Below are 26,423 nucleotides of genomic sequence, written 5' to 3' on the forward strand. Positions count from 1 at the left end.
TCCATTTTTTGTTCATCTGCCTCTGTTTGTCCATTTTATCTTTGTAGATAAAGACTGTATACACACAGTAAAACATTTAACTTTGGGCAGAGCAAATAATGTAGCACTGAGTGGGTTTAGTCACACTGGGAAAAGTTATGCACATACAAAAGTCTTGGATGATTAAACACTTTGCGCTTCAGTCTGCTTCAAGTAGGGATTGGTTTTACTCCATATTAGGTAGGGCCCTCTAAAAAAGAACCTCCAATCCTCATATAGGGCTCCACTTCTAATTAAAGCAAGCTTTTCCCAATATTGGCAAAGCTAAACATTTATTTATTTGCTTATGATAAACAGCATGCATTGTTACACTTCTTGTATTCATCTGCTGTCCTAGTTAAATTTGGATTTGTAATCCAGTCCCTATCTTCAGGGTAGGGATTGCTTTTGTATGGTTGAAGAGACTTTCTTTCCAGCACTTAACAACAGTGCAGGAATTGCAGATAAGGCCACGCATGATGCTGATGGTGTGCAAACAATGACCATGCTGCTTCAGAAGAAGCAAATATTTGTATTCAAAAGGCAGCAAATACTGAGAAAATATCAGGATTACAGTCACCCTCTATTAAGAAATACCTATATTTATTTTGTAAAAACTTAACTATCACAGAGAAGGACAGAAATGGGCAACCATATTTCTTCTTCTCCAGAGGACATTGTTAGAATTTACCCCAAATCAGACCATACTTATTAAATTCTAGCAAATTAGGCTCACCCTTTGGCCTAAATCCCATGAGTTTCAGTATCACCTTTCCAGAGGTGCAACAAGCTTTGGGCACCGGTAAGGCCTGAAGTTTCTGTATAATGCATCTGGTAACGTTCCTTTTGAAGGGACGTAGCAGAAGATTGGAAAGAGCCAAAATTCATTCCCCAAATTAGCCATGACACCATTTGAAAGTTGTAAGTCTACAGAGACATCAGTATCAGCATTAGTCACAATAACAGAAAGGCTTAAATAGACCTCTAGTCTATCGAGTGTCCATCACTAGTCACAGGGAATATCTACTTATTTCTCGTGGCATCTTCTTGTGATGTGGCTTGTATTTTCTCATAAAGTATACTTTTTGTTCCTTTAAACCATGTAATACTTTTTTTTTCCCCTTTATTTTGGAAGTAGGGCATGGGGCATACAGATTAGCCCTTATTCACTTTAGTATATATACTTGGATATTGTTCTGCTAATTTCAGAAGACTTCCCATCTACTAACAAAATAGGCAAGGTGGGGGGAAAAAAAACCCTAATTATATTTCTTAAAATTATTTCCTTTTAATTTAAAAACCTGAAAGTTAAGAGTAGAAAAAAACCAAGGGACAGCAGTAGTTACCAAGATACAGTCCACACCAATCTTTTCTAAAAGAACATTGAAATCACTATATTATATTTTAAATCCCAATAGATCTTTTTTACAGTAAGAGCAATTAAAATAAACCCCTTGATGCAGTGTCTGCTTCTTAATACCTACTGTTCCCTTCTATATCTTAACTGAACATACAAAGGAATGAAAAGTCAATCTCCCCTAATGTAGAGTGGTGTTTTCTAACAATAAAAATTATTCAAAGACATCTCACTGTTGTTATTCACAGTTGTCAGACTCAAAAGAGGGGAAAAAAAATCATAAGCCTGAAGACTCTCATATCCTGATTTTGCTGTTAGGGAACAAATACTTTGCAGCTTTAGTTATTTTAATGAACACATCTCTTTAAACTATGCCTTTCCCATCTGTTCTGTTTTCTAATTACATATGCATTCAAAAGTGCATCCTAATGGAATCTTAAACAAAACTTGGATGAGATTTAAATATTCAGTAGGCGTCATCTGTATTCAAGGAATCAAGCAGCTTCTTTTACATGAGATGTTTTCTTGTTTTCTAGACAGAAAGGTGAGAGAAGGCGATGGATCACTGCACCCTGGCATACAAACACCTTGCATACAAAATAACCACAGCGTCATACTAAAGAGAAGTAAGAGTATAGAGATATCCCTTTCCTCACACCCTCTTTTCAAGTACCAAGGCAGAGATCTTGTGTTGCATGTTTATGCATTTCAGCCCAGGAGTTTTCCTAACAACTCTGGCCCTATCCTTGGCAAGAACTAGCCAGCATGTAGCTACTGGACAGCGGACACTGCATCTGCAGTGTCTCTGCTGAGCAATCAAGCCCTGATTAGCCGATTCTTATCCAATATTTTAATGATGGTCAGATCAGGAACAGCGAAGTTTTACTGACAGCACTTTGAAATCCAGAGAAAAGCTCACTATAACACCTCTGGTAGTTCTTTTTAACACCTTAGTAAGGATGACAGAGAAAAAGAAATTAAGGTATTATTGCATGTGACTTATCCCATTTCATTATCAGTCAGTTGCCTAAACACTTTAGTCATCTAAATCATCATGTTTTCACTAGCTCAGTTGACAAAGTGATGGAAGGCTAAGCTAAATCATGATGTTCTATCCCACCTTGATTAATATTTTTCCCTCAAATGTCTGTACATGAAACATGATTAAATGCCATAATTCAGTCTTAACTACCTTGTTCTGTCACTCACCAGTCTTCAGGTATAAAAGATAAAAATTGAACTACCTGTCTTGCAGAGACTTGCTGTGTGAGAATCTGTAGTGAATATAGTTTCTGCCTTTGTGCTTCAGTGTATACCAGTGATATTCAAATAACACTTGCCTTGAAAGCTCACTGTTAACAAATAAAAAATATATTATTATTTCATTATACTTCTTATCTTTTTTTCTGATTCTTAACTCCAAATCTCCTGGTCTGTGTCTCCTGCAGTAATTTTTTCTCCCTTTAAATGCTGTGCTCCATGGAATACTCCCTACGATTGTGCCCCTAAAGACTCCTAACCCAGTTGGTACCAGAAAAGATTTGGCCTAACTCCTGCTGTTAAATGCAGCAGTTCTGAAGTCCAGCCCCTTTGATGACTGCCAACAGCCAACCTTTGCCTGCCAGTGCTGATGTTTGTGACACTCATTTGGCTCACCTCCAGGTCCACTACAGAACCTCTGCTCACTTTTCTTCTCTTTGTTATTCCCAACCCATTTTTACCAGATTTTTTGTTTATCTTTGTTTTTTAAAGCTTTTTCTTTCAGGACTGTGTAGAAAAAACTACATTGAAGAGTATGCTCTGGCTGAAAGTTTCTACTGAAAGTTTCTAAATACTGTCATGGTTTAACACTGGGCCAGCAATTAATGGAATGAGAGATGCTCTCTATTAATACCCCTCCCTGATAAAGAATGGAGAGAGAATAAGGGAGAGAGACCTATGGGCTGGAAACTAAACTACATATGTTTAGTGAAATGGTAATGATAAAAAGGAAAAAATATTAAATCTATACAAATATACAGAAAAAAACAATACCACATTCTTCTCCGCTTTCCCCCAGTAACACTCATGTCACCACTGACCCAATCCAGAGAACAGTATAGGATTCTTCCCAGCCTGCCTTATTGATATATCATACCTTTCAAATGGTTCCGTGAGACAGACTTTGCTTAAGATATTATGGGAGTTCTGGTACTGCTTAATTTGTCTTAGTATTTGTGCTTGCCTTTCCTCTTTTTCCTTCAACAAGCAGAAGCATAATATTATGAAATCTTTTGGGATGATTTTTGAGATTATTTTTCTAATCTACTATATATTCAAGGGTTTTGCAAGGTTTTCTCCTTCTAACAAAGCTAAACGATAATTATTTTTCTATTCATGCATATATTGCAAGCAATACCCAAATATATATCCTTTCTGCCCATTAAGAAAATATATTTTTTAAAATTACTTTGCATCCATTTCGATGATTAAAAGTCATGTAGCCTCTTATTTTACTCATAGTAAAAAATTTATTGATATCATCTGCACATCTGCGACAACATGGAAGAACAACTTTATTCTTAAACTTAATTTGCAAAATAACAGGTTCATTTCGACATAGGAATTTTCCACAGTAGAATTTAAATTTTCAGGGCAATGGCTTGCCTGAAGTCTATGGTAAGCTACTAATAAATATTGCCTATTCGCTCATGAGTTTATACTCCTTGGAGCCAAAACATAGCACTAAATGCATAATCATATGAGACTGTACTAGGGAAAAAAGACAGCAGAAAAATGCTAGTAAAAGTAACAGTGCTCTTATCAGTGGCATCAAATGTTAATTTACCCTCATGGGATTAACTAATCTGATACATTTTAGACGCAAACCAGGCAATGAAATTCTGCTAGGATTTTTATTCAATATAAATTAATGAGAACTCAAAGTTCGTGTGGCAGAGCATTTCAAGAATTAAACTATAATGATTTAAAAATCCTGAATGCACACTCCAACACTAGTTCTTTACATTTTCACCTACAAAAGTGAGGAGAATATAGAAATGCTAATTTTAGAGTAGGACAGTTAAGCTTTCAGAGTCTGGGGGAGGATTCAAAGCAGGATTTAGCTTCATCTGCCCTGAATCACCCCCATCTCTCCCCCTTCTTCCATTAGCCGCCTAACAGTCTCAGAATGGCATGGCTTCCTGGGCTGAAATGAATCTCTCTGCAGTTTCCATGCTGTCAATTTAAGCTCTGCAGGCTACAGACAGAAATACTTATTCTGAATGTATTTTTTCTACACTGTCAGTCAACACTGCTTAGTACAACCTTGCTGAGAACTTCTGCATGTCCAGACCAACTCCATATACTCATATACCCACCTATGTATTCACCTATATATACACCTATGTATTCCTAACCAGTGAAATTTGGAGTTAAACTGAGAAAGAAGCCCAGACTCCGCCTACACTCCACCCAGACTCCACTTATCATGAATATTATAATGACATGATGTAATCCCTATGAATATGTATGTAAACCCACCTCCTTTTGAATATTCATAAATTGTTATCAATAAAAGGTAATCCTAGAGTTTTAGATTTGTGCGTGTGAGTGGAGCAGAGACTCCCCATACACCCAGCGCTGTTTTGCTCATTGCAATTTCAATTTTATTACATAAATTAAGCCATTAACAGAATATTGAGTCTCGGTCATTTTTAACACTCTCCAAAAGGAAAAAAAAACCCTCACCACTTCAAACAGCTAGACTCCAGATCATACCTGAGTAATTTCTGCCTGTACTGAGCAGCAGCTGGCAGATGAAGAAACAGCTGCAGCTACAGAAGGAGTGTACGAGACAGAAATCATCTAACTTGGCAGAAGCATTGCCCAGGCTAGCAAAGGCCTAAGTGAGGATAAAAATAACTTTGCTTTAGTTTGCCTGTCTGTAACATATTGTTCTTCTCACATAGACAACCAGGAAAACAAACTTTATTTTGAAACTTTATAAAAAATACTGTTTTGCTAATGCTAATAAGTTTTCTTGTACTATGTAAAGGCTCTACCCTTAGAGCTGGCTGCTCTGTCCTCACAAAGATTACAACCTTCTCTTCTTGAATAAAGCTCACCATTTTTCCTGCATGTTGGAATAAACAAATCTTCATATCAGTCTTTAAGGACATTTCCTTTTGCTAGGCCTTAACATGGAAGCACAGCTTGAGAGAAGTTGTACAAGGACATCCATGCAACAGAACGACAGCTGTCCCTTTACTTATATGCCCTTCTGATTAACTTTTATCTTGAGAAAAACAACTTACACAGACAGCTAGTCCTCTACTACCAGCTACATGGATACCATTCCTGCTGAAGACAGAGGGATTTTACTTATGGCATACATCCAGGAAATAAGTATGCAGCAAGGGCTTCTAAAGCATAAAGAGCTACTAGCTAAATCACTATGTCTGTAAAAACTGAATCCTATGATTACTGGGCTATAAAAAGGTCCTAAACTGGCAAAACCGCATGGCTTAAGAATGGAAAGTACAATTTGATAATTATATGTATTACCATAAGAATATAGGTTTAAATACAAGGTTTTTTAGTGAATGTAACAGGAATAAATTATCTGCTGTTAATTCCAGGCTTAAAGGAATCTCACACTGCAGTTTTAAATTCTCATTTGGCAATGTTAATTAAACATCATAAAATCAGAGTGAATTATAAGAGCTAGTCATTTCTTATCACTGCAAATTTTTTTCACTTTTATTTCCTATTGCTATTATATAAGCTCTTTTTTCTTACTGATAAGAGATAAGTATCATTTGCAGAAAAAGGAAGTACTTGCAATATATTTTAGGAAGCAAATTTATCATGTAGATGACTCCAGTAAAAAAAAAATGTACATATCGTATATTATTGTGATTAAAACATGTACTAGCTCTTAGCAAGATATGACTCTTGATGACTGGGAGAGTATTTATAAAAAGAAAATTAAAGTATCAGTAATATGCTGTTTATTTTTTTTTAAAGTAAAGGGACTAAAGTTTATAGCAAGTTTTATCCTGGATTTCAGTTAAATATCAAAATTATGTAAGTACAATTAAGCACATTTGCACAACAAAAGTACCTATTACAAGAGATTTAATTTTAAAAATTATGAACAATAGCTTTTTTTTTTCTTTAAAATTTGCCTACATGATTTACATGAGGCAGAGGGCTGAAATTCAGAAAAGTGAGATTCTCTGACACCTTCTGGTCTATGCCTCCTTATACCCCACTGCAGACACCTCATCTAGTGCCTGAAGTTATCCTTAATGGCCTCCAGTGGCCTGGGTCAATTGCAACCCACTGTACTGCCTTTCCAGCAGGCATCTGAGAGATTTAGGTCTCACATAAGAATGAAGGTATCCAATCTAAAAGTGTCCTGGATTTGTTTAAAGAAAATGGTGCCCGCTTTCTCATCCTAATTTTGTGGTTTGTAACACATTCCTACAACGATGTCTCAAGTGGTTTCTCCTCGAATCCTGACACACAAGGTCACAGATTCTATTTTCCCAGGCTGTGTGCGTTTGCATGCATGCACCTGAGAAAGGCATCCCTTTGCCCTGTGTGAGAGTCTGACCTCACTGATTTGCAGTTTTCTCAAAAGAACAATTTTAAAGTGAATAGCCCTGGCTAGGGTGGAGGACCTGGCTGGCCAGAGCTGAGCAGGGGGTGACACCTCGGGAAGAGATAAGAACTGCTGGGTGGAGACTGCTCCCCTTTTCTGAGGGCCTGCAATGCTGGGATGTCCCTCCAGGCACAATCGTGCCAGGGTGGAGGAAGCCATGGTGATTGTACTGATGCTGATGTACCTGGCTGAGGGGGCTGGAGCCGAGGGGAGTGGTGCCTGGAAAGAGATAAGAACTGATGAGTGGGCTGGGGACTGCACCCTTCTGTGGCAGCTCTCCTCCAGGCAGCCTGTCTGCAACAGCTCTGATGCCAATGCCCCTGGCTTCTGTAGCAGCTGACTGACAGCTGCCCCTTCGGAACAAAAGGAACTCAGGGGTATATATGGCTGTCCATGCTGTGGCTGTTTCATTGTCTCTTGACCCACCACCACCTTGCATCAGGCTCTGTCCAGGATCAGCGCCATCTTGAAGAAACTCACTGGGCAGCTGGGCCCCTGGTGGTGACTCTCTTTCTCTCTCTCATTTTTTCTTCCCTTTTTCTCCACTTTTCTCTCTCATTCTTTCTTCCCACTTTCTAACTGTTTTTCTCCACTTTTCTCTCTCTTATATCTTCTTTTCCTCTCTCCTTCTTTTGCCTGGCTCTATAATTTTGCCTGTGTCAATTGTCAAATAAAGTCTGCTTGCACCCGACCCTTCTATGGTTGGACTTTGTTTTGTGGATCAAAAAAAAAACAACCTTAATGTTACCTCGGACTGTAACACCCTGTTTCTCTGTTCCTGAGGTCTATCTTGTTCTTGAAACTTTTTCTTTCCAACCCTATACACCACTGGAGCTGGGGCTAGAATACTCATCCTCTGAGTTGAGGCTGAGGTACTAGGGTTTGTTCAACCTGGAAAAGAGATGGCTTTACAGGAACCCTACAGCAGCCTCCACTACTTAGAGGGTGGTCATTAAAGAGGTGGGGCTGGACTCTTTACTGTAATGGATGGAAAGAGGATGAGAGACAATGCATACAAACTGAAATTAGGGATCTTTCCAGTGGAATTCTTTTTTTTTTTTTTTAAATCATGACAACAATTAGGAAGTGGGACAGGTTGCCCAGAGGGGCTGCAGACTCTGTCCCTGAAAGTTTTCCAGATCCAGTTGGTTAAATCCCTGAGCAACCTGGTTTTATTTCAGAGTTGAACTCTGCTTTCAGGAGGTGGTTGGTCTAGAGACCTTCTGAAGTTTCTTTCAACCAGAATTATCCTGTTATTTTAATAGTAGCTTATTATAAGAACAGAAGCTTGGAAAATATGAATAACTACACCAGGTTAGCCTAAATAAGGTGACGTAATTAACTAAGAACTTAATTAACTAAGAAGACAGCAAATAGTGGAGTATGAATGATGCCACAACTGGCAGAAGGATTAACATCTTGAGCACAAAGTAGCCAGTAAATACAACTTTTTGCTTATGTTGAGGTAAGATTGTATGATCTGACTGTCTTATATAATTTTATATATGTACTTCACATTATTAAAATAATAAAAGATGGGGTCTTCCTGCCTAAATGCTTTCCACCTCTCCTAGAATCACTGTACACTAAAACCTCCCACCTGCAGGTGCTCAAGCTTTCCTCAGATTCTGTAGCTAAACTTGGCAAGATAGGTGACATTTCTTCTGTAACAAATAATTCGGTATTAAATTTGCCCAAAATAATCTTTAATTGTGAATTTACACATTTTTATAACAGACAAAACACCATTCTTCTAATTTTTCTGATATTTTGCAACAAGGTCAAAAATTCTGAATATTGTGCTTCAGCTCATTATATTGAGTTGTGCTGGTATCTACACGATGATCTTAGAACAGACACCAATGCATAATGTAGAACCAGACGACAAGCTCAGGTGAAGTGTGCACTTTAAGAACTCACTCAGAAATCTGAAAGGCAACACATCTGTAATTTAATATTTTTCATATTCGGGGGGGGAAATGTGAAAAAAGGAGGTAAAAAAGAAAAAGGTTTCACAGTTTGCTTTTAATGGGTACAAGAACATGGAGGGATCTTTTTGGACAAAAGATTACTAAGGGGACAGGGTTTCTACCCTTCTTTATTTACAGACTTGAAATTTTGCTACATCTCTCCTCATAGAGTGCATGTTTGGAATATGATCAACATCTTAGCAAAAGCATTACATTCTTTGCTCTTATAAAAATCCTTAAATACACAGTAACTGAAATTTCTCTTGTTGCCACTGATTTTCCCAGTCTTCTAACAATTTGTCTGATAAATCCATTTTCTAAAGCCCTACATTGCCAAGCACCATGGAAAATGATCTAAACCAATATCTCGTGCCATGTTAGCATCCCTGGAGCTACAGTCATCAGCCAAAGAATTACATGCTAGTCAGAACATATTGTGTTATTCTCTATCATGCCAGATATGTAGTGACAAGTTTCTTCAACATGAACACTGAGTTTCTGAAGTGAGAAGCCTTGGGAATCAAGCAACTGCAAAATCTCCATGCACATTTCAGTGTTCCAGAAACACAGCAATGCTTATTAGACATTTTTTAGTCAGTCTTGCTCTTGCTAAATACCTGTCTAGGACAGAAGCGCAATAACAGTGGCAAAAAAACCCCCAGTGTCTCTGTCCCTGTACTTTCACTGTCAAAAAATGCATGTTAAATCAATTGCAGTTCTGGTATCCTCTTTGTAACAGTTATATCCACAATCTCAGATTCCAGGAACAGATGTGCATGGCTAATGGAGAGAGCAGTAACATCATAAAGAGAGAAATCACCAAGAAAAGCTTTGAAATTCTGTATGGCAGTAAAAAGTTGGTGGCTATGGCAGAGGTGTTGCTAATTTTGTGGCAGGTTTAGGTGGCAGGCAGAGTGACTTGACATATTTCAGGGTTTGATATGCACCCTGCTAATGAAAAGATACCCTTTGACTTCGGGACCTTTTGGATCAGGCGTTTTGCTGGCACTGTTATTGTTCATCTGGCAAGATCATGGAGCAGATCCTTCTGAAGGCTCTGCTAAGGCATGTGGATAACAAAGGGGTGATTGTTGACAGCCAACAAGGCTTCACTAAGGTCAAGCTTATACTAGCTAATTTGGTGGCCTTGTACAACAGGGTCACAGCCTCAGTGAAGGTAAAGCAACAGACATCATCTACCTGGAGCTGTGCAAAGCATTCGACCGCTACCTTGAATGACATTCTGATCCCTAAAATGGAACCATAGGGATTAGATGGAGGGACCGCTTGTTTGATAAGGAACTGGCTGGAGGGTGGCACCCAAAGAGTTTTGATCAGTGGCTCAGTGTCCAAATGGAGATGTATGACGAGTGGTACTCCTCACTCGCTGGCACTCAGACCAGTGCTGTTTAACATCTTTGTCAGCAACATAGACGGTGGAATCGAATGCACCTTCAGCAAGTTTGCTGATGACACCAAACTGTGTGGTGAAGGCAACATGTTAGAGGGAAGGGATGCCATCCAGAGGGATCTTGACAGTCCTCAAGAAGTGGACTCATGAAAACCGCATTAAGTTCAACAAGGCCAAGTGCAAGGTTCTGCACCTGGGTCCAGGCAATCCCATGCACGAGTACAGGTTGGGAGGAGAAAGGATTGCGGACAACCCTGAGGAGAAGGACATGGGGGTGATGGTGGACCAGAAGCTTAACATAAGGCATCAATGATTGCTTACAGCCCAGAAAGCCAACCATGTCCTGGGCTGCATCAAAAGAAACACAGACAGCAAGTTGAGGGAGGTGATTCTCCCCCTTTGCTCCTTTGCGAAACCCCACCTGAAGTACTATGTCCAGTTCTGGAGTCACCAACATAAGAAGGACATAGAGCTCTTTGCACAGGTCCAGAAGGGAGCCACTAAAATCATCAGAGGGCTGGAGTACCTCCCCTTTGAAGACAAGCTAAAGAGGTTAGGGTTGTTCAGACTGGAGAAGAGGAGGCTCCGATGTGACCTTATAGTGACTTTCCAATATCTGAAAGGGAGCCTACAAGAAAGCTGAGGTAGGACTCTTTACATGGGTGTGTAGTTAGAGGACATGAGGAAATGGTTTAAACTTGAAGAGGGGAAATTTAGGTTAGAGATTAAGAAGAAATTCTTTAATTTGAGGGTGATGAGATAGGTTGCCCAAGGAAGTTGTGGCTGCCCCCTCCCTGGAAGTGTTCAAGGCCAGGCTGGATGGAGCCTTGTTCAGCCTGGTTTAGTGGAAGATGTCCCTGCCCATGCAGGGAGGTTGGAACTAGAGGATCTTTAAGGTCCCTTCCAACCCTAGCCATTGTGTGATTCTATGATTCTATGTTTAAAAATAAAAAGTTTACACTAAGGTGTGAAAAATAATATTGCAAATAGCATGTATTGAACAAATCTAATATACCATTGCAGTTTTGGTAAGAAGCAATTCTCACTGAAAAATACTAACATGTTGTCATTTTGCTCATTCCTTAAATGCAATTTATTCTGTCATAATATTTTGAAATTAATGACATAAAATAGAGATTGGGTTTCAATCTCCAAATTCATCACTCCTTTACAAAGATAAAATTTAAAAAATATTTTATTAATCAGTAACTCCACTGCTGCAACTCTAATATCAAACTAAGTTCATTCCAGTGAAGAAGATGCTTTTTATTTAGCAAAATATTTAATTTTGTCCTGGGCTGTGTGAGCATGAGCACATTTCTGGGGATGTGAGGGTTCTGTATCTGCTTAGAGTGAACAGAGACACAAATGTACTTAAATTCCTCTGACAAAAATCAAGGCCTTTGCATGCATCTTACTGCATGGAAAGTTTTATATAATACATGACTTATTTGGACTGTACACCTGAAAAAAAAGAAGGACTTTTATTAATCCTTGAATCAATAAAGGTGACACTTATCGCAAACAAACTGAACAAAGTAATCAGCTCCCCCAAATTACACAGCATATTGATTCTGAGGGGAAGAAGAAACTGAACTGATCTTCACAGGATTCTCCTGGTGAATGGCTGACACCTGCCCTGCTGCACAGACAATGCACTATTCCCTTCCCACACTGCTTTGCTAAGCTGCACATTTAGCTGTAACCCAACATTCTCGTTCATTATTTGACTACTTATTCACTTGCTTGGAAAAGCCAGAAGGCAAATGTAAAGCTGAGGTAGAGAATTAGGTCAAGAAACCAAGGGGATAATATTGTTTGCTGATGTCTTCAATATTGACTAAAAGTCCTGTCTCTCACTTACTATAAATGGTCTTAGGGAACACTGCCTTGCCCTACCTGTTTTTCTGTTCCCTGGGCTAGGTGTGTCTGTTGTGTCAGGTAACTTTAGCTTCTGTCATGCATGATGTGAAGAATGTTTTCTGCTTCTTCTTAAGTCAAAAAATGGGCAAATGAATGTTAGTACTCAATTTTTCCAAACTTTTAAATTGATTTGTAGGTGAAGGCTTTCTGAAACCTAGTTGCCATTTACATGAATCAATTTGTTTTTTTCTTAAAGAAGGTCAAAGTCTCATCTCAGTAATTTGAAAGTATAAAACAAAAAGTTTTATAATGTTATAGTTAAAAGACATTTCTTTTAAATGTGAATAAGAAAAACTCCTGTTTTAATATGACTCTCCTGCTTAACTGAATCTCCTGCATAGGTTAAAAGTGTAAAAAACATAGTACCTATTTTAGATTTCTTACAGCTATAGTACCTCATCCTTTTTCAACAATTTCATTGCTGAAGGACATTTTATTGATGGATTTATGAGTTCTGACCTTCTTAATTGTTTTTGAATGCTTTTATTTGAACCTATTTTTTTTTTTCTGGAGCTTCTAAGAGCTCCTTTTGCAAAGGCGGCTTCTGTACCAGGCTAGCTTCTTACCCTTAGTGTGCCATCAGCAAAACCACAGCCAGTCTGAATTTATGAATATGTGGGAATACTTTTGCCTGAAAATGCTTTTAGCAAGGGTGGGTGTGTTGGTTTGTTTTTTTTTTAAATAGCATTCAACTACTCCCTACCCCAAAACTAACTTGCTTTAATTACTGGGTATAATTATCTGTAGTGCACGAACAAAGTTCCTGTTGTAAATCTTCAGAATTTAAACAAATTAGATGTCATTGACATAGTACTATGCTTTTAATTACAGTGAAAGGCAACCAGTTACAACAACAGATTATGCTATTGATAACTGAACGTTAAAATATCCTGGGAAGTGCAAATGTTTTGAAGGCTAATACATTTTAGAATTTTCTAAGACTGAGGCAATACTGCCGCCTAATGATGGGAGTATATAAGCTGCAGTATAGCTAAGAGTTTCTTGCTTGGCAAGCAGGCTAGGTTTCTGACAACTGAAGTCTATACATGAAATTAAAAGCAAAGAAAATTGGCCCATGAACTAGATTACATTATTTCGTGTTGTGCCAGGCCACTAATTTGGTAAAACTTGAAACAAAAGCAAAAATATTCTCTGTAATATCTTTAAGTCTGACAAGTTTTTGTTTTCTGCATCTTAACATCTGCTATGAATACAAAGAGAATGATTTGTCATTTTTTCTCTATATTGGTAGATTTTTTTTTTTATGTTTCATGTATTTCCTAATACTTATCACTGTGGTAAATATAGCACAATATCTATCTTAGATTGTTATCATTCTCTACAGTATCCAGTTACAATTGTCCGCTTAATATTTTCATATTTCAGAAGAATAAGAAATGGCTTTAATGTCTTAATGCTTCATTTATCTGTGCAGCAATGGTCTTCTTTATTTAAATAGTTTGGTGTAGTCTAGTGGCTGAGAATAATATTGTTAATAGTGTTACTTAATTCATAGACTTATAAAGAACAGCAACACTTCTGTAAGGCATCTGCCAATGTAATGTGTGACAGCTTGTGCACCCAGCAGATCAAAACTGGATTCAGCCCTGTAGTACCTGCTCAGTTCTTCTGGTAGATCTTTCTATTTGTGCATTACAGTGAAACAAAGGAAAGCAGAAAACTTGCTCTTATTTTCTCCCATTTAATCTATATTATCTCTTTAACATGAAATGCTATTGAAAAGCTATACGATATCCGAAGATTGTTATTGATTTGTGCCACTGTAATCTGACAGATGTTTTCATGGCAAACTGGTCCACCTTTGGAGAATTACAATTTGGCAAAACTTAATAAACTGTAATTAAGGCATAATAAAGGCATTGATTTGTTATCAGGCAGCCCATTAAATTATGATATCATAAAATGATTAAGGCAACAGAAGTAATATATTTGAAGTCTGTGCTAAAAATGCTTTTTTTTAAAGAAGTGCAATCATATTTGTCTAGTACACGTTCAAGTTTTTTTGGTATTATACTCTTCTCAGCTGGGCTGCCTCCCAGTAGTCAGCATCTTCACACTGTTCACTTCAGAGTCAGTGATTCAGATCTAAATCTCTCTTCTGTTTCAACTCAATAGGTGCAGGAGGTTGGTCTCCATCAGACAGTGACCATTACCAATGGCTGCAAGTGGATTTTGGGAACAGGAAGCAGATAAGTGCTATTGCCACTCAAGGCAGGTATAGCAGTTCTGACTGGGTCACTCAGTATCGGATGCTCTATAGCGACACAGGGAGAAACTGGAAACCATACCACCAAGATGGAAATATCTGGGTAAGTCACTGGTGCAAAATGGAAGTGTATGCTGTAATGATGTTGACTGGCTGTGGTTTTAGGAGCTGTACACCTCGTACAACTCTGCAGTATTATTTTTGTGAGGACAGAACAGAGCTTAGTCCAAAACACAATTCAAGTTGAAGCTGCTGTCAGGAGGGCTGTCCCTGGATTCTCAGAACCCATTTGGGATGATGGTAATTGTCAGAATATGGAGTTATTTTTTGGTTGTTGGTATTCCTCAATGAGTCTATTATGCTTTGGCTTTGCTTTCCCTGCCTTTTCTTTTAACTATTTTCTTGAAGCAAATGTGAGATACAAAAGTAATTTTAAAAATTCTGCCCTTAAACATAGAGTTTTGGAAAGGATGGATACTGGGGAGCACATTTGTTGTGTATAGTTGCTACAGAGAGATTTATAATAATTTTAGTAAAAAGCATATAATTTTGTTTATTTTTCACATTTTTCATGACTAGGCTGCTAATTTTATTCTTGTTGAAAGCAGTAGCCTTCCATTTTGCTGACAAAAAAAATCTATGGGTATTATGTGCATTTCCTTGTTCTTTTTCAAACATATACTTCAAAACCAGCAAAATTCTATCAGCCTTTTTTGAAACCAAAATAAACTGATTAGCTATTATGTATGCTTCAACAGAAAAATATTTCCAAAGCAAACAATATTTAACATTGTGCTATTTTAAATTCACATTTTTACAGGTGTTTCTTTAAGTAAGGTCTGTTATTCAAAATGAATGTCAAGTGTAGAGCACAAGGTGAATGTTTTTTAGCTGTACAAGAGAAACTCTTAATATGTGGAGTACATAGAGGCAGTCATTTTTTATTAGAGTATTGATTTATTGAAAAAGCCTTCTCTGTGTGCCAGATAGGATTCTGAAAGAGGGAGAATTAAAGCCAGAGGGACAGACGGTAGTGAAGAGAAAAAGACTGGGTACTGATTTAGTTTCCTTCCTTAGTTCGTATGAAAGTTGTTCATCAGGCTAGTGGGTAGCTTGGGCTTAAGCTTGATAAATATGAAAAAAATCTCTTTTAAGTCCACTTATGTTTATAAAAATACTTACAGCCTTTAGTGTTTGTATTATCATAGATATAGAAAAGCTTCTTCAGCAATGCCACTTGAAATAATGAAGAAGATGTCTTAGGGGAATAGTAGAGGGCTGTGCAGCTTGCTGACTGAATGATATATAAAGCAGAACAAGTAGGCTGAGAATATATTCTTAATAGCTTAAAGGGAAAATATTTTGGCATCTTCTGATTTGGATGATTTATTCACAGCTGTGACTATTTATGAAGTGGGCTTTGTAGAATATGTTTGTTATCTCAATACAAAAACAATGAAATCTTAATGAAAGAACATTTTTTTTTGCTTTCTATTAGCAATTAGGTGTGATCGGTGGATTCAGGGAGAATACTGTTAGTCTGTTATTGATCACTGATATCACTTGCAAAACCATGTGTTGAGTTAGGAGTCTGCTATTTCTATTTGGAATGCTAAATATTTGGTATATACTTAGCAAACTTGTTGCTGCAGTACTGTTACTGTTCATGTTCTGTTCTTCTTATCCAATAGTAGAAAAACACAGGAAAACAATTTTTTAGCAACTAACTGTAGAGGTCTTGACTCTGCTTCTAATCTTCTTAAACCAGCATAGCTTCCATGCTAGCAAAAGTTTTCCATGCTAGCATGCATAGTTTTCCATGCTAACAAAGCAAGCCCTTGCTTTGTTATTGAAAATGCTGTGCTTATTAGCTATCAATAAATATTAAATTCAATAAATTCTCAAGTCAGGAAAGGTGTCTGAGCATAGAGCAATACTGTTGTCTGTTGTAGTAGTAGAACACTGTAGACAGTATTCTCTGATGTGGAAATGGGGTGGGAAATTCTGTAACTTCCCATCACATCTTCCTCTTAGGTGTTGCTATGTACAAGAAACTAAAAACAACAGAAGCTGTGAGAGCCACATCAGACCATATGAGCTAAGTATCCAGCACTGGCAATTTCAATTTTTAAAATCAGATTCTTTCTGGCTGAAATGGCTGTGACAATCTTAAAACCTCAGGTTATTCTGATGCCCTTAGAATCCTCGTAGGAATTATTTAGTCAACACCATTTAGTATTAAAGCAGTTATGCTATCAAATAACACAGCCAGAGGGTGAGAAATGAGAAGCAGAATAAAATACAAATTAAGTTTGCTAGATGAGTTGGAGACAGATCAAAGGTGAAATAAATTCCGACAAAGTCCTAGTTAAGAACAAACCGTTATAATTGACATAAAATACTGAAGTGACCCACTTCTAAATGCATTATTCAGGAATGGAAGAGTTCTGTAATTCTTCTCTAAGTAGGAAAGAAATCAAAAGGCTCTTAGGAAGTCTGTGATGGGGAAAGTGTTTTCAAGGTGAATTTAGAGTAAGCTTCCCAGGTCTTTGAAATGGATTTTCTGACCCCACCCCTCCTGGGCTTTTGGTTCTTTTCAATTTCTTTGAGTTTTAATAAGATAATTGAATGTGGCCTCTTTCCATAAAATGCCTAGCAACTAGAGAAATTTTATCACCTCTCCTACCTTCACTCTTGTTTTCTGAGATTCTAATTTTGGTAGGTCATGAGGTTTCCCTATATACCTCAATCCACTGGGGTGTTTTGTGTACACAATATATCTTTGTTTTGGTACAGATGTTCATTGCAGTTTCTACATCAATGCCATCTGTTTCTTTCCCTAAAAATACATGCCAGTTATACATTGGAGAACAGTTGAAGAACAGTTATATGTTTTGTAAATGCCTCAGACCAAGTAAAATGCAAATATGCCATATAGATACAGTAAGAAAATTCTGAATATTATGAAAATATCCAGACACTTATTAGGAGCACTACTGGCAAAGCCAGTACCTCCAAGATTCAGGCCGCCCCTAAAGGAAATTTTAAGGATCTTGGTACAATTGAAGAGGTCTTATGAAGTATCACCTTTCAAAATGTGCTTCCTTTAGTAGAACTTGTCATCAGCTCATCCAACTGATTTTCTTAACCTTGGTGACATCAGCCAGGGTGATGAAGAAGAAAGTGTTACTGTAATGATAAGTTTCAGAAAAAAATTTTTGATAGGAAAGGTGGAGTGCATGCTCTTTGCATGTTACCTCCACTCTTATCTTCAGCCTCAATAAATATCAGTGGAGTTGCAAAGATGTAAATGAAACTACACTTTGCTTTTGTAGAGGAAATTTAGCCCTGGACCAAATGGCTACTGCTTTAGTTGAAAACAGTTGTTTCTCTACTTTTCTTGTTCTTCTTTCAGTTTAATTGAAGTGTATTATGCATATTACCTGCTTTTGTAGTACTTTTATTACTGAAAAGATATTAAGTTATTATGTAGCTTTCACTATGAAGAATGCTTTTTTAGAAAGTAATTTAATTTGTGTACATACATACTGGCTTTAAATAATTTTAATTTTTTTAAAAAAATTTTTAGTACTGCTCATTCTGTTCCTTTTTTAGGTAAAATAATCAGAAATCCAGTAAGTTAACTGTAAAAGGAACTTTGCATTTCTTTGGGTATTGAGGAGCAACTTAGTGTTTGAAAAATCCAGTCTCTTCATTTACATGGTTCCTCTTGGAACCCTTTCCCTTGGAAGGAAGGAACTTGGTACAGCACAGTGGATTTAGCTTGCATAGGAAAATGAGCTCTCAGCACTTCAGAGCATTCTGACATACTACTGAGCCAAAAATCACTGTGAAAGGAAGCACAAGTGAGTTGGATGATGAACTTTTTAAAGCTATGTGAGACTTCAGATGTTTAATACTCTTGGATGCCTTTGGAAATACCAACCATCAGACATACCTAAAGTAACAGTTAATGTCCAGGGATATGTAAGGCAATCATCTGAAGCTCTATCTAGCTGAAATTATGTGCCAGCTGCCTGCTTGGCATTTCTGTTCCTCCTGACATGCTAATTCTGCTTAGATTATGCAGAGAAAAGCCTGCAAGTCTTATAACATTCCCCATTCTTTCCACCTGCTCAACAGAGCATCCTTTATAGCTAACCAAGGACTTACTGCATGCATCTTTGAATATAATGATTTGTGTATAGTAACTACAAGTGAAGAATAAAAAATACCAGTGTACACTCCCTTTGTTATAACATGCAAAATTAATTGCTTTGTAAAAGCTGTCAGTGTATTTTCCTGAGATCCAACTTATTTCTATGACCCTAAACTAAACAAAATTAATGAATATGCTATAGAAGAGTTCTTGAGTTTGATAGTTAACTTCTACTTTCCTTTTTTGTGGTTACTTCATAAGATACTGGGTGGAAACTTACATGAGAGAGAGATTTGCTAGGATAATGACTTTTAGTTATGGGAGCATTTAAAAAAAATATGAAATGTGATTAGAATTTTATGTGACTTGCCATTTTTTGTTGTTGCTGGGATGCTGGTAGAATATCAGATATTATTAAACATGACAAAGTGATTTGATATATTAGTAGGTGCAAAAGTTTTGACTACTATTTATAGCATGGCCCTGAAGTCTTCTGGAAGTGTTGTGAATATACTGTTGGTTTCTGTTTAAGCAATCCTGACCTATCCTGTCTGGAAGGATTTTTATGTCTGGTATCTTACTGTCTCGGTAGCAATGTCTGCAAGGTGACCACTGTTATTTTTACTGGCTCTTAATTCTCCAGGTATTTTATTACTAGAAACACTTCTCTTAAATTCAACTTTCCTTCCACATGAATAAAAACCTCATTTTTCTCCTGGAATTTCCTGTGTACCTTTCCTTAGTTTCACTTTGTCTTAACTAAAACTGGCTGTTACGGTTCTGAGTCCTTGTCTACTGTGGCTTTGTCTTATAAAGATCACTCCACTCACCTGCAACAGCAATGTCACCTTTATGGGTATATTGAGCGAATGATGTGGTGTAACTTCCCCTGAAGTCAGTATGGCTCACTACTTAATGCACGTTACTAACCGATACACTGAGCACCCATGACTGAAAGGGTACAGATACAGGAAAATATTGTGAATAGTGAAACTGAACTCTCTTATAGGACTAATATAAGAGTCTCTGCTCACTCAACTCATTGCATGGCTCCACGAACGAAGATTTAAGGGCTCTACCCATGTATTGAAATGAGGCAACCAGGTGGCACTAATTGCCGGGTAGTGGGCATGACCTTGTGTTAAGCCCATCTGTGCCTGATTAGGGCGGGCCCCTGCTGCGCATGAGCAGGATTAGGGGGCCAATAAAGCTCACACCTGAGGAAGCCAGAGGGGAGGCCACTTTTGGAGCAGTAGCACTGATTCAGGCTGGTCAGCCCTGAGAGCATTAGACTCAGAGCACCATTTGTGAGTTTCTCCTGGAACACCTGGTAGGACCTTGGAGCGCCATGCCCTAAAAGAGGTTCATCTTGCTGCATACCCACACTTAATGTAAGCACGCTGATGGCTGATAAGACCAAGTGGGATAAGCAAGTCCAATTGCAAAAGGCCCAGAAGAAAATCTCCTTTGATGATACTGGCAAGGCACTGTTCTTTCTGTGTTGTCTTTTCTCCTCGAGACTGATTCTATGTGCATTCCCAAAAGAGGCAGGAGTGTTATGGACGGTGTGTCTCCATGTCTCCTGATTGGAGGCCAGAGTGGACCACTGATGGCAGATGGCAAAAGCTGAGGGACTGCTCCAGGGAGTCCCTGTATCTCCTCTTTGGGGCTCCTCTGTTGCAGCAGCTGGTAGCAAGTTCACCAAGAGCACAATCTTTGGGAGGAGGTGATCCTCCATCCTGGAGACGTGCCCTGCCCAGCACAGCTGCATCCTCAGTATCATGGCCCCAGTACTGGTGACCCCTGCCTGTTCAAGGACAGTGACATCGGTCACACTGTCAGTCCAGTGGATGTTTAGGATTGTACAGAGGCAGCACTGATGGAAGTGTTCAAGGAGCTGCAGGTGGTGGCAGTAGATGACCCATGATTCAGACCCATATAAAAGAGTAGACAGTACACTGGCTCTGCAGAAACTGATCTTTGTACTTTTTCTTCAGGTGTTTATTGCTCCAGACTCTCTTCTGAAGTCTTCTGAAGGCTCTATATGCCTTTGCTAATCTGTTGTCTATCTCTTTGTCGATCTTGTCATCAGAGGAAATAATGCATTCCAGATAGCTGAACTGCTGGACTGTCTTAAGCTCTGATTCCCCTATGGTGATGTGAGAATGATGGAAATCTTCCTGTGGTATGGGCTAGTAGAGAACTTCTGTTTTCTTCAAGTTGACTTCCAGCCCCAAAAGATCTGCAGCCTCTGCAAAGCAGGATGTTATGCACTGCAGAGCTGCTTCAGTGTGAGCAATGAGGGCGGCATCATCAGCAAAAAGCAACTCTGGGACATGGTGATTTAGGGTCTTGGTGTGGGCCTTCAGTTGCCTTAGTTTGAATAGGCTCCCCTCAGTACCATACCAGATGTAAATGCCATTTTCTTCATCAAGATTCACCGTGGCCCTTTAAAGCATCATGCTGAAGAGGATTGTAAATAGAGTGGGAGAACGCAGCCTTGTTTCACACCATTGATTATTGGGGAGGATTCAGAGAGTGCATCGCCATGTCTGACTTGGCCTCGCTGATCCTCATGTAGCAGGATGATCATTTTGAGGAACTTGGGGGGGGCATCCTAATCGTTCCAAAATTTGCCACAGGCTCTTTCTACTCAGAGTGTCAAAAGCTTTAGTGAGGTCAATGAATGTCGCATAAAGACCTTTGTTCTGTTCCCTACATTTCTCTTGCAGTTGTCTGAGAACAAATACCATGTCTGTGGTATTCCTATTGACTCTGAAAACACATTGGCTTTCAGGTAGAACTTCCTTTGCTGTATCAGGTACTAATCTATTCAAAAGTACTCTTGAGAGGATTTTTCCAGCAATGGAGAACAGAGTTATACCTCAGTAGTTAGAGCAGTTTGACTTTTCTCCTTTCTTCTTGTACAGCGTGATGATGACTGCATCATGGAGATCTGGTGGTAGTACACCTCACAACGAACTCATGAAATCTAGCATGGAGTGCTTGGCCTCCATGCTTCCATACTTCTGATACATACTTCCATCAACCCCAGCTGCCTTGCCCCAGCAGTTTTCAGTTGCTGTATGGCCTTAAGAGTCTCTCCCAAAGTAGGGGCTATGTCCAGTTCGGTTTTCACTGGTTGTTGTATAATGTGCTGAATTGCTGAACCTTGGACTACACGGCTGTCACTGAAGAGAGTCTGAAAATGTTCAGACCATTGGTTCAGGATGGAGGTTTTATCTGTCAGAAGCATTTGGCCATCTGTGCTGAGCAGGGGGCTTTGGACCTGGTCTGTGGGTCCATATACTGCATTCAGTGCTTCATAGAGCCCTCTGGGGTCACCTGTAACTGCACATGGTTCAGTCTTTTCTGCTAGATTGATCACTTGTTCTGGATGTCTCCAAGTGTCTGTTGGAGCTCATTGCATGGATGACAAAAGGCTCCTTTTCTTACGTGGCAAGATGGCTGAGTGAGGTGTGCTTGGTGAGCGGTTCTCTTCTTTGTCAACAATTCTTGGATCTCATGGTTGTTTTCATCAAACCAGTCTTCATTTTTCTTTGAGGAGAACCCTAGGGATTTTTCAGAGGACTCCAGGATACTATTTTAATGTGTCGCCAAAGCACTTCAGGAGAGATGGGATGATCTAAAAGTCTAGCTTGAAGGTTTACCTAGAACCTGTTTCTCACTGTATCTTTTTGAAGATTGTTAACTTTGAGCCCTCTCTTTGGGATGCCACCCCTCTTAGGTTTGGGCTTTGCCCAAAATTTGCATCGTAGAAATTGGTGGTCTGTATGGCATTCTGCACTGAGCATTGCTCAGGTATGACAGACATCACCAACATTTCTCTGGTGCATTAAGACATAGTCAGTGAGGTGCCAGTGCTTGGATCAAGGATGCATCCAGGTTGTCTTCAGGCTGTCTTTCTGTTGGAAGATAGTGTTGGTGATGGTGAGCTTCTGCTCAGCACAAAACTCTAGCAGGAGACGTCCATTGTCATTAGAGTTTCCAACACCATGCTCACCTAGTACTCCTTTCCAGGCTTCTTAGTTCTTTCATACTCTGGTGAGTAGGAAAGGATTATGATCCTATCATCTGCAGGAGCCTTTTGATTGAAGTGTCACAGGTTGGTGTAGAATTTGACTTTTTCTGCATGGTCAGGTTGGAGAGTTAGGGTATATATACTGAAGAGAACACCATGTTGCTTGTTGTGTAGCGGGAGGTGTAAAGAAATACTGCAGAATGACCTGTCGGCAAATTTTTAAGTTTGGAGGTGGTGGAGTTTTTAATCATGAAGATAACTCCTGAGAGGTGTCTATCAGTTTTGGGTTTGCCTGACCAAGAGTGTGTTTCCGGCACCATGTTCTTTTAGACTGCCTTCCTCTTGAAAACGAACTTCACTGAGAGCAGCAATGTCTATGTTAAGTTGTGACAGTTCATGGGCAATTAGAGCAGAATGATGCTCAGGATGCCCACTGTCCACTGTATCAAGCATGGTTCTGATGTTCCAACATGCAAGTGTCAATCTGAACACACCTTTAGGGGCAGGTGTATGCCTTTGTCTCTTTGTCTTTGTTCGACCGCATCAGAAGATGCCCTTTGACTGCAGGTAGCCAACCAGGTGGGGGGTGGAGATGAGCTTTGGTTAGGCCACCTGTTCTAGGCCCCTCTCCGTATGGAGCAATCAGCGCTGTCCTTGAAAAAGGCTGCTTGATCACTCAGGCTGCAGCCGAACAAGACTGTCATCTCCTGGGTCAGTCTCGAGACACCAATGTTCTGAGCTTCCTGCATGCAGGGTTGGGTCTTCAGCTTCCAGTGCACCTTTCACCTACTGTTTCAACCCTCACCTGTTGCTACAGAGCTATCATTATTCACTTGAGAGAAGAGGCCAGCACCCACCTGCCTACAGCTTCCTTTCAGGTAGTTTTAGAGAGCAATAAGGTCCCCTCTCAGCCTTTTCTTCTCCAAACTAAACATTCCCCACTCCCTCAGCCTCTCCTTGTAGGCGGCAGGTGCCAGGAAGGTTGGGGCTGGCCCTGGTGCGCATGCCCGGGTTAGGCAGGGTGTGGTCCCGGAAGTGGTCCCGGGAGAGGTTCCAGAGCCAGGCGGACCGAAGTTAGCTCTCTGATACTAATCTGAACCAACACTAGCTCGATTGACTCTGCTCGCAAACCGAACTCGCGCCCACGGCGAGATTCATCTCACGCAACATCTCCTCACAGGACTTGTCCTCCAGACCCTTCACCAGCTTAGTTGCCTTCTCTGAACTCATTCCAAAAACTGTGTTCCAGCAACTGAGCTCTGGGGAACGCCACTGGTGACCAGCCACCAACTGGATTTAATTCTGTTGACTACAGCTCTCTGGCCCTGGCCATGCAGCCTTTTTTTAACACAGCAGAGTACCCTCATGCCGTCTATGCCATGACCTGCCAAGTTCTCTAGAAGAATGCTGTGGGAGATGGTGTCAAAGGCTTTACTAAAGTCCAGCTAGACAATGTCCACAGCCTTTACCTCATCCACTAGGTCATGGGTCACCTAGCACACTCAAGATCAATCTCTCCATAATATTTCCAGGTACTTAGGTCATGCTGACAGGCCTGTAGTTCCCTGGATCCTCTGGATATTGCTTATTCACAGAGATCCTATTCAGAAAGGTATAAAAGGAAGCCCTTAATTTTTAGCTGGAACTCAATTCTTTTTGGGTCCAATAATAATGCATGAGAAAATTAAACATGTTCCTGTAAAGTGTTACTTTTATATTCTCATATAGTCTGTTCTATCTGTGGTGCTCTTACTTATTAATTTTGTATTTTTCTAAATAGTTACTATTTCAGATATTATAATAGTTTTTATAGTGTATGTGCTTACACAAAGATTGAGTTCATCTTGACTAAATACTGTTTTAGTAATGTGAATGAAAGTTTAAAAAAATTACAGAAATTTCTGAATTGAAATATATCAGTGTTAAACACAACAAACCTGTTCAAGTGAGGCACAACTGTTGATTATTATTTTTGTAATTCTTATAAACAAATTCTTGCAGACAAATAGGGGAAAACTTGATTTAATTTGCTTCCAATCTCCTTTAAGTGTCCATCACTTTGTTTTATTTCATGCACATAAATTTAACACAAATTATCTTTAAAAACCCTTAAAAATCTACAATAATATTTGTATTTGTGCAGTTACAGGAAAAATATTTTCATAATAATCTTTAAAATCCCATGTGGAACCATTCCACCCAACACTGCTTGTCAGCAGCAAAAAAATACCATGACAGAGGAATGAGTCTTGTCTACCATACCAATGAAGGCTCAGAAAGGGCTAAATCTAATCTTAGCCATAGTGTAAACCTCTTTGACTTAGCTTGGTGATATTCTTACCAATCATGATCAGCTGACAAAAATTATCTTCTTTTCAAATATTAAGCAAAGAAGTCATTGACTTCGCTGAATGCTGAGTTGTGTTAAATTTTAGTTTTAATTAGCATGTTTTCCCTTGTGCCTATTTAAAGTAGTGATTGGTGAACATTTGTCTGTGCATTCTTGCTAATGAGTCTACCCATGAGAAGTTCTTCCTGTTTGGAGGAATAGTTGCGCTGTCAATATGTTAGAAAAAAGAAGTGTCAAAACCATTGTTTTGCAAACTGTTTTTCAAAGTATTATTCTGAGTTTGTCTTACAAAATTAGCTATCAAAATTCTCCATAAAACATACCATAAGGAAATTTCTCAGATCCATTCTTTGAAAATGCTAGAAGAAAGCTTATACAATGAACCACCGTGATCATGAAGACTGTTTATTTTCATGCTTCAAGAAAGAATGACACAAAATTCTGACCAAATCCAGCCAATAATATGTGCAAAATTTATTGTAAAAAATGTTTTGCTGTGCAAAGTCCATTGAAACATTAAAGCATTTGAAGTGACAGGGGAGAGGATGAGGAATAAAAATATTGTCTTCAGCTTCTCACTTACTTGGCCTTAGTTACTTCATTCTTTTGAAATGTGTGGAAGAATGATATCAATTTCTGAAATGTGACATTGTTACCTCCACTTTGTTTCAATACTTAGACAATGAATTATGAAAAATTTTTATACCAGTTGAGGATAGATTCAGTCCTTTTTTTAAATATTTCAGGTTTATTAGTCCATATCATAGATTTGCTGGAAACTGAGTACGGTTTTGTGCAAATAGTTTACCTTTTCCCATCAAGCCAGCCTCCTTAATTTATGATAGATTTTACCAAAGTGACAGAGAAATAGAAGAAAGGGAGTAAAGGGAGAACACTGTTAGACAAACATACTGAAGATGTGCCTCTTTAAAGCTTCATTTTCAAAGCCTTAAAGAGTTTTTATTCATAAATCAGGTAACTCCTAGTGCTGAAACAAATAAAGCAAAGCTGCTGACATGGCATTGTTGTTAAGTTCCCTTAGAGAAAACAAATGCAATTGCAAATGGAAACAACTGTAGCACATACTTAAGACTTTTGAGACTTGAAGATTATCATTACATCTAAAAAATATAAGAAGGATGGTAGTTAGAGTATACTGAAGTTTAGGTAAAACCTACAAAGATAAAACTGTCAGATGTAAACAGTGCTCACAGCTTCTTTCTGAAAAGGCATTTGTATGACAACTTTTCTTTTTCTAACTATATTTTAACGTTGGGTTTTTCCTTCACTAATTAGTAGTGCTTGCAAGACACTACAAC

At 38.8% G+C, this 26,423-nt stretch overlaps 1 protein-coding gene across 1 annotated transcript in view; it reads left to right on the forward strand.

Annotated features, from left to right (window-relative positions):
- The window catches only part of CNTNAP2 (contactin associated protein 2), an 830,415-nt gene that overhangs the window by 325,378 nt on the left and 478,614 nt on the right, over positions 1-26,423 (forward strand). The window contains exon 3 of the mRNA XM_071736230.1: positions 14,463-14,656. Coding sequence (XP_071592331.1) covers positions 14,463-14,656 — 194 coding nt within the window. The remainder of the gene's footprint in view (positions 1-14,462; positions 14,657-26,423) is intronic.

The sequence above is a fragment of the Heliangelus exortis genome, chromosome 2 (assembly GCF_036169615.1).
Source record: "Heliangelus exortis chromosome 2, bHelExo1.hap1, whole genome shotgun sequence".
NCBI lineage: Eukaryota > Metazoa > Chordata > Aves > Apodiformes > Trochilidae > Heliangelus > Heliangelus exortis.